This window comes from Aphanomyces astaci (assembly GCF_000520075.1).
Source record: "Aphanomyces astaci strain APO3 unplaced genomic scaffold supercont1.2, whole genome shotgun sequence".
NCBI lineage: Eukaryota > Oomycota > Saprolegniomycetes > Saprolegniales > Verrucalvaceae > Aphanomyces > Aphanomyces astaci.
This window is the reverse complement of record NW_009798265.1, coordinates 1667742-1684161: the sequence shown is the minus strand read 5'-3', so window position 1 is coordinate 1684161 and position 16420 is coordinate 1667742. Positions and strand designations below refer to the sequence as shown.

At 54.9% G+C, this 16420-nt stretch overlaps 7 protein-coding genes across 14 annotated transcripts; 4 read left to right on the top strand and 3 right to left on the bottom strand.

The window, feature by feature from the left end:
* Positions 1-36: 36 nt before the first annotated feature.
* On the top strand, positions 37-594 carry H257_01481 (hypothetical protein; the record flags this gene model as incomplete). Its single annotated transcript, XM_009824711.1, has 2 exons — positions 37-180; positions 226-594. The coding sequence occupies 2 exons, from the start codon at positions 37-39 to the stop codon at positions 592-594; spliced, it is 513 nt and encodes a 170-aa protein (XP_009823013.1).
* A 2182-nt stretch (positions 595-2776) lies between these two features.
* On the top strand, positions 2777-3556 carry H257_01480 (hypothetical protein; the record flags this gene model as incomplete). The annotated part of the gene is made up of 1 exon (XM_009824710.1): positions 2777-3556. One exon carries the CDS (start codon positions 2777-2779, stop codon positions 3554-3556), a length of 780 nt encoding a protein of 259 aa, XP_009823012.1.
* A 2101-nt stretch (positions 3557-5657) lies between these two features.
* H257_01479 (hypothetical protein) lies at positions 5658-9444 on the top strand. Of its 3 annotated transcripts, none has more exons than XM_009824708.1 (7): positions 5658-7284; positions 7334-7525; positions 7584-7739; positions 7811-8095; positions 8161-8630; positions 8686-9004; positions 9057-9444. In XM_009824708.1, the coding sequence occupies exons 1-7, from the start codon at positions 5677-5679 to the stop codon at positions 9402-9404; spliced, it is 3378 nt and encodes a 1125-aa protein (XP_009823010.1). In that variant the 5' UTR covers positions 5658-5676; the 3' UTR covers positions 9405-9444. The 3 variants fall into 3 exon arrangements, with proteins under 3 accessions (XP_009823010.1, XP_009823009.1, XP_009823011.1); XM_009824707.1 differs by having other exon boundaries at positions 7584-7748; XM_009824709.1 differs by having other exon boundaries at positions 7584-7748; positions 8161-9004.
* H257_01478 (hypothetical protein) lies at positions 9414-10199 on the bottom strand. The gene is made up of 3 exons (XM_009824706.1): positions 9775-10199; positions 9598-9714; positions 9414-9530 (listed from the first exon to the last, which is right to left on the bottom strand). Exons 1-3 carry the CDS (start codon positions 10175-10177, stop codon positions 9427-9429), a joined length of 624 nt encoding a protein of 207 aa, XP_009823008.1. The 5' UTR covers positions 10178-10199; the 3' UTR covers positions 9414-9426.
* Positions 10200-10254: 55 nt separating this feature from the next.
* Positions 10255-14017, bottom strand: H257_01477 (hypothetical protein). The gene is made up of 4 exons (XM_009824705.1): positions 12671-14017; positions 12415-12619; positions 10917-12093; positions 10255-10848 (listed from the first exon to the last, which is right to left on the bottom strand). The coding sequence occupies exons 1-4, from the start codon at positions 13977-13979 to the stop codon at positions 10345-10347; spliced, it is 3195 nt and encodes a 1064-aa protein (XP_009823007.1). The 5' UTR covers positions 13980-14017; the 3' UTR covers positions 10255-10344.
* Positions 14018-14134: 117 nt separating this feature from the next.
* On the top strand, positions 14135-15167 carry H257_01476 (hypothetical protein). 3 transcript variants are annotated; one of them, XM_009824703.1, is made up of 8 exons: positions 14135-14225; positions 14277-14311; positions 14376-14434; positions 14481-14552; positions 14603-14687; positions 14750-14859; positions 14947-14987; positions 15061-15167. In XM_009824703.1, exons 1-8 carry the CDS (start codon positions 14169-14171, stop codon positions 15109-15111), a joined length of 510 nt encoding a protein of 169 aa, XP_009823005.1. In that variant the 5' UTR covers positions 14135-14168; the 3' UTR covers positions 15112-15167. The 3 variants fall into 3 exon arrangements, with proteins under 3 accessions (XP_009823005.1, XP_009823004.1, XP_009823006.1); XM_009824702.1 differs by having other exon boundaries at positions 14947-15167; XM_009824704.1 differs by having other exon boundaries at positions 14750-14987.
* Positions 14975-16027, bottom strand: H257_01475 (hypothetical protein). Of its 4 annotated transcripts, XM_009824699.1 has the most exons (4): positions 15830-16027; positions 15674-15763; positions 15406-15604; positions 14975-15352 (listed from the first exon to the last, which is right to left on the bottom strand). In XM_009824699.1, exons 1-4 carry the CDS (start codon positions 16003-16005, stop codon positions 15182-15184), a joined length of 636 nt encoding a protein of 211 aa, XP_009823001.1. In that variant the 5' UTR covers positions 16006-16027; the 3' UTR covers positions 14975-15181. The 4 variants fall into 4 exon arrangements, with proteins under 4 accessions (XP_009823001.1, XP_009823000.1, XP_009823002.1 ...); XM_009824698.1 differs by having other exon boundaries at positions 15406-15763; XM_009824700.1 differs by having other exon boundaries at positions 14975-15604.
* Between the last annotated feature and the right edge of the window lie 393 nt (positions 16028-16420).

The following is a 16420-nucleotide window of genomic DNA, read 5'->3' as shown; positions in this document are numbered from 1 at the left end:
AAGCCACTCGATTTGCAATTACCGCGCCGAACCAACATGAAGGACGACAACGCCGACTACGACGACAGTCGCAGCAGGAGCAGCAGCGATGGCTTCAGCGATAATGAAGGAGATAGCGAGCACAATGATCGCTTTTTGATGGAGCAGGAATCTAGAGCCATGGAGCGGAGATCCCGGACGGTAGAGCACAGTTTTCTGTGATGCATCTCACCATTGGTGTCCCAGGTTGGCTTCCGCGAAGGCATTGACGTCGGCAAAGAAGAAACGTTGCAAGAAGGGTTCAACGCAGGGTACCTCGTCGGTGCGTCACAAGGATTCCGAAGTGGCGTGCTGCACGGACTTCTTCGATCGTACACATCGCAATTCCCGAATCTCGCGTCCACGGACCACGTTGCACTCTTGGCTACGTTGCGCGAGAAGGAGCAATCGTCCATCACTCGCGGCGACATCCCTTCCACCAATGCGTCCGACGTCGACGCCGTGCACGCCATCTTGGCCTCTGCCTTTCCCAACTTCTCATCGCACATGGCGGCACATCACGACAAGGCCAACCATCCCGTCCCACCGCCGCCACCGCCGCTACAATCTCAATAATGCCAAACAACATGTTGCAGTACATTTCCTTTGTATGCTTGTATAATACTACGACAAGTCGGCGCCACCTTGAATCGACTTGAGGGGGGGGCGGTATACCCTCGGCAGCATTTTCCGCTGGAGTCCATTGAACGTATACCTCATCCGTCCGACGTTCTTGTCAGCCACTTTGATGCGGACACCATACTCGCGCATGACGTCGGCGATGGGCGCGATCGTGTCGTACATGTCGACCTTCTCGCTCGACGTGTTGTGCACCATCCGCGTCTGTTCCAGCGTCACACTCATGGCCGTGCGGTCCTTGCCCGACTTGCAAAACGTCACGCGACCGCCGTGGAGTTGCCGCGTCAGGTCCGCCGCCACGAGCAGCAGGCGGTAGTTCTTCTTGGCTGTCTGGCGGGTCTCGTCCACGACGAGGGACTTGAGCGTCGCGAGCAGTTCGTTGACACGGGCGACAAAGTGCATGGGCAGCTGCGGCGTGGCGTCCAGCACGGCGGCCGCGTACATCTCGACGGTCTTGGCGCACAGTTTATTGATGTTGTGCTGCAGGTCCACGTCCGTAGAGCCGAGGAGGTTGGCGACCGTTTGCATCTCGTTGATGCCTTGGGAGAACAGCACGGGCACGACGGCAATGTGCTGGCCATTCCGCAGCACCTCTGGAAGCATGGCGAACACTGCTCTGGGCACGGACAGGTGCAGCACGTACCCCTTTTGGTCCTCGGTCGTCTCCATGTGAATCATCGGCGTCGGCATCGACTCGCCATCGAAGTCGGGATGTGCGACAACGTGCAGCGCGAACCGCCCGAGGGTCTTGATGGCGATCCAGCTGTCGTTGAGCATGGTGTACTCTTTGCCTTGCGAACTCACAAGAGACTCCCACTGCAACAAAAAGCCATGTGTGGCCCACTGCTGCAGCGTCGCCACGTCATCGCAGACATAGCATCGCTCCAACATGGCCATGAACGATGTCACAAGCACACTCAGGCTTTGCGACACGCACAGAATCTTGCGGTACATGTACACTTGCTTGGTCTGGAAGCCGACCCCCACGAGGTTGCAGTTGGTCATCATGCTGTCTTCCAAGTCGAGCAACCCGCGCTTGTCGGGGAGGCCGTGGGGCGTCGGTGCCCCGCACGTCACTGTCACGTGCACGTGGTCCACCGCCCGGCTCACGTCGTACGTGGTAAAGTACCCCAAGTGCAAATTGGTCGCCAACGGTTGACTCATCTTGTCCTTCTTGGCCACACTCGGCCGGAACGTCGTGCGCTGGGACCGCGCAGTGTTGACGTAATCAAGCATGTCTTCCACGTCCTGCAAGTACAACTTGAGCGCGTCCACATGCCACTTGACGTCTTCGATCGCGGGGGGGGTTTCTGCAGCCCAACGAAACCGCCCCGAGTCTGAAACCGAACTGGAGCTGCTGCTTGCCCTCGTCGCCGCCATGATCAGTTTGCGCAGCTTGTGGTCCTTATTCAGGTCTGCCAGGCGATACAACGGCGACTTTTCTACCCGTCGCAGCTCCGACTCACTCTCCAAGGCATATTTGACGGTCGAGCACCGGATGCGGATCTGCACGTGGAGCTTGCCGAGGTCTTCTCGGTCGTTGTACATGCTGCGGCGGTCCATCGCCGGGTAGATGGACACCCACTGGTCGATGCTAAAGTGGAAGAACGTCGTTTGGGTGGTCTCATCGCGTTGGGGCTTTGAGATGTTCCATCCCACGACGCACTGCCCCACGGCAAAGTCCTCTTGACCCGCGTCCTTCTTGTGCAGCACTTCGTGAAACACTTTAAACACAAACGCGCCTTTCGAGCTCGTGGTTGGGCCGTTCGACTTGCGGAAAAACGTAAACGACGACGCTGGTTTGGAACAAGGGGATGACGCCGCAGACGGCGACTTGGCTTGCATGGATGCGGAAGATGATGAAGGAGAAAGAGGAGGAGGGGGAGATGGGTCCTGGGATGTCGAGCGCGGCATGTTTGGCGGCGGCAATGATGTGGACCGACCGGTCAATGTCGCCGCGCGCTGCCGGGAAAAGTTGGGGTCGTTCGTGCCGATTTCGGTCATTGTGCGGCCGAGACACACGACATCCGTGTTGCACCGGGACGACTCGCTTGATTCGTCAATGGACGACGAGCATCGCGCGGTGGTTTCGCCGAATTCGACGCACACGTAGGGGTTCATGAGCGCAGAGTCGGAGAAGCCGGTGGCGTTGTCGGCCTTGAGGTTCTTGGCGCCGCGCACCGTGACTTCGAAGACGTCACAGCCGGCAGCGAGGGCGTCCTCGGGACTGTCAAAGATGAGTTGCTTCTTGCGCTCGTTGAGGCATCGGATGTTCCACAGCTCGGATGCTTGCGTGAGCTCGGCGTGCATGCACCGAAGGAAGAGGAACGGGATGGACGTGTGGTACTCTGGCTCCATGACCTCCTCCATCACGAGCTTGCGCCGACTGTCGGACGACGATGACGCCGGGGCAAACATGTACGATTGCAACATCGGATGTTGTGTGCGAACGAAGGGGTGCGGCGTGGGCACGATGGACGAGATCGTGATGCGCAGGACAGGATCGCCGCCACTCTTCTTGGACACCTTGCCAAACAGCTCAAATGGAACGTGCTCAGTCGTGGCTAGGGTCGTCACGAGACGGTCCATGGACACGGTGGCAGATCCGACGGTAAAATTGTCCTGCGTGCGGGTCAACGTGAAGCTGAGAACGTCGGCGGTGGGGGACGCGCGGCCATTCGCGTCAAGTGAAGCTCGACCGTCGGTGAGCGGCAACTGGATCCCTAACGCGAACGCGGGATTCGGGGATTGGACTGTCTCTGTGAAATACGTGTCGTGCTTGTCTTGGTGGAGCCGGTCGACGCGGATCTGGCACTCCACGACCTCCGTTTGTCTCCGGATAGACGCGATCGCTCCTTCGAAGAAACTTTGCGGCTTGGGTGCGACGTTCACGTTGTAGCATGTAAGGAAGAGCGTCAAGGATGCCGCCGTCGTTGGCGGTGACGGTTTGACGTCCATGGTCTTCAGAAATGCAGAAACAAAAATGAGATTTGATTGTTGCTCGTCCGAGCGCAGAAACAGAACATACATTAAACAAGTATAATATCCACGGTAAAAGTCCTCATAAAAGGGAAAATCCAATAATAAGTGATATTGCAAGAGAAGGAACAGTGAGGTTTTAAGCAGCCACAAGTCGATGGTGCTTGTGCGCTTATGATGTATTCGTAGAGTCGATATGAGCATTGGGATTGTTTGCATGGAGTTTACGAGCCTACGTCCTATCGGCTGCTCATGGCTGAAATCTGTCAGAACTTCATCCATCATATCCTTGTATATCATGTCGTACGTCAACTTCACCCCTCTTCAACCTACATACAGTACGCTAAACACCTATGTAAAACACGTTTTACTACGTTCATTGACTGTGAAAAAGGAGTTTTCGCAACGTTGCGCTAACGTTAGTGTAGACAAGAATGTCGACCGTACAGTGAAATCAATCCCCCGTAAAGTTCAGCGACCAGGGTCGCCTTTAAGGTGGTTGGTTACCATCCCCATCGCAAACGGTTCATGAATCGTGCTACGTGTAAAAACGCTAAAAATTCGTACGACAGCTTATGTCGGTCGTGCGTTCGCGAAACATGCGATTGAAAACTACAATCGAACAACGGCGAAGCTTTGGCGGACACGCCTTGGACATCGCATTGAAGCATGCAACCAAATACTGTCTTGAGGTCAGTCCATTCTTGCCACAGTCGCTTGCTTAACTTAAATGGCGGTGTATTTACCCACTCCGTTTTTTGCGCCTTGGCGGTCGACACCGTCTGCTCTTGAAATAATCTGGATGCACGCACATCACGCCATGAGTTTACAGTATTCTCCTGATTTCATTAACAGTAACTCTGGCTGCCTCAAAAATGTCAGAAAACACCTCGTTTTGCAACTCTAGAGAAATATTATGACAATTTTTAAAAACATCATATCTGACGTATATATAAAGTGACATAAGGGCATCCCCCCAGGTAAGAAAGACTGTAAGCTTATGACTGTAAAATACCGCTTTACAGTTCCTGTACAGTATTTTGATTTTCGTCAACCCCAGCAGTAAAACGGTAAAAAATCCGCATAACTATCATATCCGGAAATGAACCCGTAAGCATTAGTATGCTGTGGACGACGGTGATGACGTGGAATTCACGTGTGAGATCCTTGACCACCTTCCCACCCTATAACGTTATAGTCAATAGTAATAGTCAGGCTGAAGATGCTCGACTATGTAGGGACTGCCTATTTCGGTCTCACAGTCAAATCACAGAGTGGAGAGCAAAGCTCACCTGCGCTTTAGTTGGTCAAGGTTTGTTACACTGTACGTATATGGACTCGCAATGGACGATGCGGTAGAGAATGACGACTGTTCTAAGCAACGGGTTGATGGAAGTCGGTCATTCACACCTGAGAACTTGTGTCACTGCTCAGCGAAGGTTGTGCTTTGGTTGGGCTGCCGATGCACTCGACGAGTTTAGTGAAGTGTGAGCCACGAGCGCGGTTGAAGGATCCATTTGCTCAAAGGAAAGTGATTATTGGCTTTCCGTCAACTACATGATACCGATGATTGGACAAAATTATCCATTGATAGCATGCTATTGGCTAATTCGTCAAAACTGTATTTTACAGTAAAATTATACAGTTTCCTGTATTTTACAGTTGCCCGGTGGAGTTGTCAAAACTGTAAATAATCCGGATAAAACTGTAAAATACTTCTTACAGAATACGTCGAATTTTTACTGTTTTGTGCTATCGATAGGTCTCCTTCCATCATGGTATCCAGAGGTCACATCAAAATAATTTGAAAATATTTTCTCACCTCCCATTTGAAAAGGGAATTCTCTGTCAGAATATTAATTGACATATAATTTTCTGTGGCATCCAAACTCGGCCTAAATATATATTTATATATATATAAATCCGTCGATTAATAATGTGCTGTCCGTTTCTTGATGGCGGCATCTGATTGGCTGACTTTATGGACCGTTTCGCGTCATTGAAATTCCAATGGAAAATCGAGACAATCCAAAGCACGCCATGAACGACGATATCTTTAGCCTCTTTGGCGCGCCGCCAGCACCCGTCCGTCCCGTGGAGATCGCGCGCCATGTAAACGCATTAACCATCACACCACCACCGCCGCCGCAACCACTGGAGGCGGGAAATTCGTCCATCACGTGCTTCCTTTCGTGCACGGACCTGCACTTACCGTCGGTCCACACCACGGCGCAAACCATGCTCCGCGGGGCCATGTCCGTGCTTGGCGGCGCTTCGACCCCCAAGAACAGAAAACCCCCCGAGTGCATGATCCAAGTGGACGTGAAGAACGCTCATCGCGCGCCGCTCGTTGCCGTAGAGTCGCTCACGACCGAGAAGCTTCGCAGTCGCAACCCCGCATTCACGGTGGGGATTCACTTTGCCAACGATCCATCGTTCATCCCCCCCGACTCCGTCGTGTGTTTTCAAGTCATCATGACTGAAGACAGCGGGTCACAGGGGAAAAAACCAGTCGCGACCGCCGAGCTCGCGTGGTTGCACCTGACGCAGAACTACGAGCATGGCGCGTCCGTCGTGTACCTTCCGCTGCACTGCCCGTATACGGACGCAGGCGTGCTGACCATCCGATTTGCTCGGACGGCGCCGATGCGGCATCCACTACTGGCGACCCAGAACCAAGTCGTGCTAGGGTATGCGTTTCCAAACGCGAACCCGAGCCTGCTGCCGACGCTGGTGACGGAGGAGATGGCGGAGGTGGGTACAAGCGTGCAGTTGCCACTCGTGTTCCTTCGGCAGTGCCGGCGGGAGCTTGAAGGCGCGTACCACCTGTGGCGCGTGCGGTACAACAACGCTAAGAAGCGGCTCAAGCACTTTGCCGACGCCGACGAGGCCATGCAAAGTGGCTGCGACGTGTTCCGCGTGTCCGTGCTCCAAGCGCGCCACCTCCAGCCCATGAAATCCATGCGAAAGGTACCTAGCAAACCCTTGCTCAGTCCCAAATCGTTCAAGAAACCCGGTGACGGCAAGGCGATGGACGGCGGCTTTGAAAGCGTCGGTGTCCACCCGTTTGCAGTCGTGCTCTTCAATGAAACTCCCGCGCCGCACGCCAACATCAACAGCACCCCGTGGCAAGTCGTGGGCAAGACCAACACCGAGTACGAATGCACGGCCCCGACGTGGGCGACCAACGCGCAGATGAGCCAGTGTCCGCACGGCGCGCCGTCCACCGACTTCTTTGTGTCTACCCACCTCCACACTAAAGTGGAGAAGCGCACGCAGTTTGTGTGGTACCGCCCGTCCCGCCGCCAAGAGTTATCGGGTGCGATCCAGATCGACGTGTGCAGCGAGAACGAAACGGATGGCCACCAGCCCCCCGTCGCATTGGGGTCGGTCACGCTGTCACTGGAAGAGCTGCGGCCGCTGTTTGTGCCGGACGCGGCCGCCGTGGTCGCTCACGCGGTGGCGTTTCGAAGCGCCAACTGGTTTCCTCTCAAATCCAAGCATGGCGACGTTGTGGGCGAAGTGCAATGTGAGATGGAGGTGCGGCTGACGTCGGCTGCGTTTACGTTCGAGTCGGAGCGCGAAACCCATTTTCAAAAGACGGCCAAGGCGGACGAAACCCCCCTGTTCCGCCTTGCCACCCAAGCGGTACAACACATATCATGGCAATATGTGACAGGGTTTATGATGTTGATAGATGGACCGGGCGTTGCGGGACACGATGCACACGCCCAGTGATGACGATACGTATTCGATTCAGTTTCTTCATGCGCATGTCAAGGAGCTTGGGGGGTACGTCAAGGAGCTGGACGCGATGATTCGTAAAGCGGAGGCGCGGGCCACGTCCAAGACATGGTTCAAGGGCAGCACCGACAAGAAGAAGCGCGATGTATGTACACACACACACATGTGACAAGGTGTTTGTTATACATCATGCGATGATGTAGATTCAAGCGATGGCAACCAACTTGCACGTGTCGTACCTTCGCAAGTTCAACTGGCCGCCCAGCAACTCGCCCCGCCCGAGCCTCCAGCCGCCGCCGCACAAACGATCTAGTCAAGCCGACTTGCTGGGGCTACACGGAGACGCGAAGTTGACGGGTGTAGGTTTGGTAAACAACCATTGTCTTTACAAGAGTTTCTTGGGGTAATGAACTTTCACTGGGCGAGGTAGGACGTGACGCTCCCCCAGACGAATGACAATAATCCTGCAATTGCCACGTATGCGACAGTGACGTGCGGCGCGCCCACGGCGCATGCGATTCCGGACGAAGGGCTGATGGAGCTCGAAGACAAGCTAGTGAAAACGCACAAGGAGATTTCGCTCATGGCTAACGGCATGAAGAACCTGTACCACGGCCGCGTGATGGTCGAAGGCGGCAACGTGCTCGTGGAGCGGCCGCTGCTCGTGCCCGTGACCGACGACGACTCTGGCCTCACAACCCACGGGACGGACGAGGTACAGTACCTAATAACACTAGCAACTTTAGTATATTTGATTACTTGTATCGGTGTTGTTGTTAGGATGATGACGTCAACAGTGCCATTGCACTGGAGAGCAAATCAGGCGGCGGTGGCCGCAAGGTGACCCACACAGCCAAAAAGGACAAGAAGGGCATGTTCTTCCCCAAACTCAGTCGACAGTCGAGCGATACCCACCTCGTGACGCTTGGCCAACTGCGCGAACGCTTTGAATCGACCAAGTACCAGTACTACTTTCGCAAAAGCGTGTGCGTGTCGCAGAGTGTGACAGCGTTGGTCACGACGTTCCTGGCCATGCTCGAGCTGCACGAGGATGACCCCTCAACGCTGTCGCAGTGGTCCCAGATTGGGTTTGTGATTGGCTGGGAGAGCTTAATCTCATCCCAGGGCAAGGAGTGGCGCATGCTGAGCGACGCGTGGGTAGCCATCAAGTGCCTCGAGCGCTTCTCGTTCCAGCTGGACCATACCATCTCGGAGATTGTATTGGAGGAACGCAGTGTCGACCACGAGGGGTATGTATGCATACACTTTTCATGGGATTATTGTACATATATGTACGTACTACAGGTATATCATTCGAATCCCCACCAAGCAAGATATGCACCTGGGACTGATTGCAGTCACCCCCGTGGTGTTTACGCAAGGCATCAACGAGATGCAAAGCCTGGCCAATATGGTCGGGTCGTCGGGCGTGGAGTTGCAGTCGACAATCAACAACGCCAGCTTCAAGAGCCTGCAAATGTACCACACCAAGTACCTCAAAACGTCCAACGTCGAGTCGGACTCGACGGCGGCGCACCTGCTGCTGGACCCGCTCATGGCGGTGGTCCAGTCTGAAAACGCGGCTGCCAAGAACACCCGCATCCTCCTCGAAGCGTCCGATGTGGTAGGCTCGTGTCAAAGGAGGAGGAGCATGACAGAGGGGGTGGGGTACGTAGGTTCGTCGGCTGCGAGGGGGGCGCGTGACGTATTGCAAGTCGGGGAAGGACCGGACGGCCATGAGCGTGACCCTGGAGCAGGCGCGGCTGCTCTTCAAGCGCGTGAGTGGCGTCAACCCCCTGCACCTCTTGGGCGCCACGGAGCAGCTCAACATCGGCGCCGAGGAGCTGCACGCGGCGAACATCATGCGCGAGTTTGGCATCCGGATTGAGATTGCCAACAAGAACGTCGGGCGGTACAAGTACTCGTTCAATGCGATACAGCGCAAGATGCTGCCCGACATTTATCGACCCCCCATGAGCACCATCCAGGACATTGTTACGTCTGTGACAGCGCGAGATTCGTAACAATTATAACAAACTCAATGGATTAACCATGGGATGGCGGTAGAGTGTCGTTGTCGCCGTCGTGGGGATGGCTCACAAATGACATGTAGGCGTTCCAGAAGAGACTCACCACGTTCGAGAACAGGACTAAGGAACGAACGGATAGTCAGTGGACGCATGGAGGGTGTACTAGTAGTAATACTAGTTGTAGTACCTTGGTACGACGGTCGGATAAAGCCAAAGTTGATCAACTGGGCGGGTACCCACACGATCCAGTTGACTTGAACGGTGGGCCACCAGTCGTGTCGGAGTTTGTCGGTGATGGAGACATCTGATGGTTGTGAGATTCGAACACGAGTAGTCGTCATGATGGCTATACTACATATAATACCGGTAGGAGATACTGTTTGCATGAGCGCAAAGTACGACACGAAGAATGCTGGTGTGAGGACCAACTGATCGACGGCCACGCGCTGCAGCACGGCTTTGGCGGAGATCCCGGCGAACATGCGGTTGAGCATGCCATAGGAAACGTGCAACAGTGGGGCAATGTAGATGCCACCGATGGCCGTGAAAACAGTTAGTCGGCGGAAGTCGATGGTGTCGGCGTGCTCGACGCCAAGTTGGCACACGACGTCGCCGATTCCGGCCAAGGCAGCGCTTGTGAGGGTTTTCGTGACCAGCGGATGCTTTACGAGGAGGACGGAGTAATGCGCTGTCCATGCATGTGGCGGTGGTCTGTTGCCGAGCTTGGAGAGCCGTCGCACGAAGCAGAAGGGTCGGCGGATGAGCATGAAGGTGTCGGGCAGATTCAACAACGAATCGAATTTCCGCGCGGTGGGATTGGTCGAAATCAAAAACGCATTTCAAATATCTCACCATTTCAATATATTTCAAGTCAATAATACCCTTACTTACATGCTATAGGTTTAAAATGAGCACAATAATTTGATACTATATGCTACGAATCGTCAACGTCGTGGTCGCCCTTGATGATAGCACCACGCGGCGGGCGATACATTTTCGGCAGCAGTTTACGCTGCAGGCCGTTGAACGAGTAGCGCGGCTGGCCGACATTCTTCTTGGCCACTTCAATCCGCACCCCAAATTCACGCATGAGGTTGGCCACGGGCTTGAGCAGCGCCCAGTCCTGCTTGGACGACGCGTCTTGGAGCATCATGGGCGCATGCTTCCAGAGCGAACCGACGACCCGTGCCTGGTCCAGCGTCACACTCATGGCCGTGCGGTCCTTGCCGGACTTGCAAAACGTCACGCGGCCGCCATTCAACCGGCGGATGTCGTCGGATGCTTCGAGGAGGATGCGGTGGTTCTTCTTGGTCATGGTCGATTCGTTCGAGTTGGCAATGAACGCACTTAGCGCGTCCAGCTTCAAGTGTTTCATTTGCGCTGTCATGCCTTGCAACGACGGTACAGCCATGAGTCGTTCGTGGTACTCTCCCAACGCCTACACCATACATATATATCAGACAATAATATCCAACCAAAAGGGCAAAGTGACAAAACATGTCTCACCAAGCAGCACTTGTCGTTGATGCGCACTTGAAGTGCAATGCCCACAGCCCCGACCACGTTTGCCAGCGTTTGCATTTCATTGATGCCTTGCGTGAACAGCACCGACGTGACGCCGACGAGTCGACCGTCTTGGAGCGCTTGGGGTAGCAGCCCAAACACTGGCGACGGGAGCGGCAGCTGCAGCACGTACTTCTCGTCCGAGTCTGGCGACGGCGCAAACGTCGTGAGCTCGCCGTGGGATACGAGTTGGATCTGGACGCGCTCGAGGGACTTGATGGCCACCCATGCGTCGCTGAGCATGTGCAGCTCCTTGCCCTGTGTCGACACGAGGCTCTCCCATCCGATGAGGTAGCCCACGGTGGCCCACTGCTCTAGCAGCCACTCGTGGTTGGGTACGCTCTTCTGGAGCACCAGCTCCAGCTGACTTGTGAAGGTCGCGGCAAGGACACACAGCGCCTGGCTCATGCACACCGCCTTGCGCAGGGCGTACGTACATCGGTAGCTTTCGACGGGGGATTCTACCGACAGCAGTTTGTCCTCAAGCTCCACCAGCCCAAACTGGCTCAGACCCAGGCCGTGCGCGGTCGGCGCGCCGCACGTGACGGTCGAGTACGTCGCGTCCACCTGAAGCGGCGAGTCGAGGTCGACGAGGTCCTCCAGCGAAAAGCGCGACCCGCCGCCGCCGTGTCCGAGCATGTAGCGCGTGCTCGCGCTCAGGTCCTCCCCCGGCAGCACGTCGATCTCGACGTCTCGCGGTCGGCCTTGGAGCACCGTGGCCCGCGCCGGCTCGACGCCCGCGTACAGTCGAAAGTACGACACGTGCAAGTTGGTTGTGAGCGGCTGGACGTCGGCTTTGGCTTTGTGTTCACTGGAGCGGAACCAGTCGGTCGACGCCGCCTCGACGTGGGCCTGCCACGCGCGCAGCTGGTCCACCGCGGCGCTATGACTCGCGACCAAGTCTCTGATGTCGGCAATCGACAGCGACGCCGGCGTGTGGTTCTTGGCATCTAGCGCTGCTTGAAATTTCAACTGGCGCTTCGGGTCGGCCAAGTGGAACAAGCTGCCGTGGGCGTACGAAGGCTCGACATCCAGCGAAAACACGGTCGTGGTGCGGCGCATCTGCACGCGAATGAGAATCTCCCCCCGCTCTTCCCCCGACGGCGACAGCACTGGGAGCCTACATGCAAATAGTGTGATATATGAGTACACGCAATAAAAATAGTGTGATCCTACAACGAGAACAGGGAGGGGGGTCATACAAACTACTATTGTCAAATCGATTCGAAACTGGAGAATCGAATGTCTTATGGGAATCGATTCAAGAACCGCCTGAGCCAATCAAATCACGTTATGTCAAAAAAAAATTCTGCCAATCCAAACGTTTGACCCGTCCGCATTGGGCAAAACCACACATATATTAATCGTTGTATCGTATAGTTTGTACAAGATTAAATAGGATCAAATGATTAAGCCTAAATAGGGGTGAAATGCACAATACCATCGAGTGAGGTTGATGTCCCACGCAGCACATTTGCCTTCATACATGACTGCATCGACGGGCAAAGTAACTTTTCCAAGGGCAATTTCGCCTTCGTAGTGCGCGTCGCACACGCTGAGGACGTCAAACTCCAACGTCCGGCGCAAAGAGTGCGCTGGCTGGCCTTCGTTCGGTCGGTAAAACTCGATCGGTTTCGCTGTCTTGGCTACCCACGGCAAGATCTCACCATGTCATTTTAGACTCTCATTAGTCGTACCGCCGACAACGCTGTCGCCCCAGTGCGGATCGCCCGTGTTCTTTTCGACGGGCGTCCTCCCTTCGGTCACTTCGACCGGCCGCTGGCCTTTTGATGCTTCCTTGAACTTGACCGCCACGAATGGGTTGCAAGTGACCACCGGCTGCTTCCCCGTCTCTTTCGACGCGTTCGACGACGTCCGACTGCGCGTCCCGCCGCTGTTGGCAGTCGGGCTCCGGTTGGCGGCGGATGGGCTCCGGTTGGTGGCGGACGGGCTCCGGTTGGTGGGGGTCACGGGGGCAGACGGGGGTGGAGGCTGCAGGACCAAATCGGCGGGCAAAGCCAGCCCCTTGCCCGAGATCACCTCGACCGAGTACACGTCGCACCCGTTCGCGAGCGCTTCGTCCGGGGAGTCGAACAGCAGCGCCGACTTGCGCGCGTTGGCGTATCGGACGCTCCACAAGCGATGGGCGGCCATCATTTCGTCCGTGCATTGCTGGAGGAACAGCGGCGGCAGCGACGTCGCGTACCCCACCTCCACGAGCTCTTCGGACGCGAGCAATGGCGCCTGCTCGACGAGGGTGAGGGTGGACGTGTCCTTGTGCTTGGGCTGTGGGAACGCGTACATGTGCATGAGCATGTTTTGTGTTGGGAGCACGTTGTGCTTGATGGGGAAGACCCTAGCCAAGGTGAGGCTGAGGATGGCTTCCTGCGACGTAGAGGCCAAGAGCGGCAAGTGCACGACGGGAGAGCCCTGCTTGAAGCTTTCGAGAAGAAGCCCGCACATCATTTCGGTCGTCGCGACCGTCTTCTCCAACCCGACGTCGGTCTGCACGACGCGGAAATGCAGGTGGTACTCGTCGGAATTGGCTTTCGAGACGGGCACGGGAATCGTGAGCCCCACGGAGAATGAAGGGTTCTTTACGCGCAACGCTTCGGTTGTGTGATGGAAAACTGTCGACGCTTTCGCGGCGTCGCCCCCCACGGGCTTGATGTCCACCTCCACGCGAATCTCTGGAAGGTTTGTATCGGGCTTCTTGCCTTTGAAGATGGATTGGAAGAACGTCTGAGGCAACTGCGGCAAGTTCAGATGTGTGCACGCAACAAACACACTGATCAACTCCTTTCGGGTCGACCGGTACGACAACGATGCAGCATCCAGCACCGGTCGAGGGAGGACAACAGGTGGCGGTGACAGCGGCGGCGCCACCACGTCGTCCACTTTGGGGTCTACGGCAGGAATGGGAAGACTCACACTTCCTTCAACCGGTGCGTTGGCCGACGGACGCTTCGCCTGGATCACAGGTTCCATCTCGTCGTTAGCCATCATGTGATTTGGAAATGGCGACGAAGGAAAAAGAGGACAAGCGCACAATTCAATAACGAGATTTAATTATATATACAAACCACTAGCCAAACAAACACATAATATCATTCGTTGTACAGTAATTCTCAAAATAGTTGCTTGAAGGTGAGATTTGACTATTTTGAGCGTGCCAAGCCATTTGACGTGTTGGCCATGGAGAAGTCCTTCCGATGCGTGACCCAGCGGTGTGAGTCGGCGAAGCTCTTGATCGTAAGGACATGTACATTGCTCGGTATGCGAACGAACTGTGCGTTGGTGTAGGACAATGACAACGAGTACGTTCACATCGGACGCGGGTGAGTCATGACGTTCTCCATGGAGCAAGCAATGCCAGCTAACACTTGACGTGTCGACACTCAGGTTGATCCTGTACGTGTCGTGGGCGAAGGGAGCATCGGTCGAGGACCTGCCTAGGATCGGTATGTACCACTTGTTGGATTGTAGTCATATGGTTGTGTTTTACAGTGAAAACGTTGCTCAATATGAGACTTCTGCCTGTGGCGGCCGCTCCATCCAGGTCCCAGTCCATTTGTGAAGGTAACAACTAGCACAAAACACCGACTGTTTGCATTGAGATAACACCGTAGCAACGCTGGAGCATGATCCGATGCATGTACTTGTCGTGCCGCAAGCTGCGCTGACGTCCAAGTTGCAGCGAGGCAAGAATATTCAGTACGCAACCAAGTTATCTTATACATCCATCCATCTCGTAACTATCCTTTCAATGTGTGCAGGTACCATGGTCAATTGACCAAGGACGACGGCGCCGAAGTCGTGTACACCGAGTTCATTCGATTACTGCGTGACATGTCGGCGGACATCCTGGCGTCGCTGCCATCTTCAGGTTCAAAGTGCACAAGATCAACCAACATACAGCAGTAGCAGCTGAATCCTAATCATATTGTACTCATCACGTGTATACATACCGTAGGACGCCTTGTCATCCAGCATGGGACGTTTGGCAACCGTCAGGTAGTACAGTCAGTCGCAGTGCTCCAGTTGTTAGCTTTCTGTGACACTGTTCTCTCATCATATGCGCACACAGGCATTGCAGTTCGAGTCCGACGGGCCCTTCACGCACATGTTTGACATGTAGGAATCGATAATACTAACCTGTCCAAAGTAATGAAAAGATATTACAATATACTGTCATCAGTAGATTAGTGCTAGTTTTGCAACGGAGTGGTCAGAGCATGTTGTCGTGACTCGGACACGTCCCCCGCGATCGCAGAGAGGGATTGGACGCATTGGGTCACGGAGACCTTGAGCTTGACGTCGTGGGCGCCGCCGCCGAGCCAAATGTACGGCAGCTCCAGCACCGGGGCGGATACAATGACCTGGTTGTCGTGCATGAGTGTCATGTGCACATGCAGAAACGGGTGAGTCGAACCGGGAGAGCGGTGGACATGCCGAACGGGGACACGCCGTTGAATTCGAACCCGGTCAAGAGCGCGGACGTGTCGGGCGGCGCGTGTTGGAAGTTGACCTGCTTCCGAGAGATCTTTACGGAGGTACTGGCATCACGAATCAACTTGGCGACTTTGTCCGAGTTGATCTTGGCTTTGTATTGCACAATCACACACACAAATCTAAACCATGGAGCAAGGTAGATAGATGGTGGTGGGTGGCATCGTAGTGTTGAGAGGAGGATATAGTACCTAGGGACATGCGGCATGTCGCTCTTCCACGCGACGTTCTCCATGATGATGCTCTTGCACAACTGAGCCACGTTACATTGGAGGAACTTCCTACGAACGATAGATGGAGGCATGAGGAGGGCAAGACTCGTGCCCGAAGAACAGGTCGAGACGTACGCACGATCTGCCAGGGTCCAGTCGTAGTAGTCGTGGGGTGCCCGATGCAGCCTGGCGCTGTACACTCGGCGACTCCTGATGTCTTGCACGACACGCGCCACGCTCTCCAGGCCCCGCAGGCGCGTATCCAATGCTGCCACGCGCTCCTCCAACTCGACGACACCTTCGTCCACCATGAACCTCAAATTTGATGTCAAATGTCAATTCAAACCTTATATGCGATAATACCTGCAAGCATTAATACCCTGTGCTATTTAATGCATGCATTTTGACAGGCAATACACAACGTTTCACAGTTGTCAGATGACCGAGTGCAGGTCCCGAGAAAGGCGCTCCTGTTGTGACCATACAATGATCATCCAGAGGCTTGCAGATCTCTCTCTCTCTCTATAACGTTACCGAATACATCTTGATGCGTAAAAGCCCATGATGCATATCCATCCCCCTCTCTTCTTCCTCACGATTTCGACTGAATGTGTCTCGTACATCTCCATGCATGGACAACGCGAACAAAAAGTTCCGAGTAGGATACAGTAGCCAGGTCACACGCACAGAAAGACACGGGTGATCACATGTTTTATACGTCAAGTG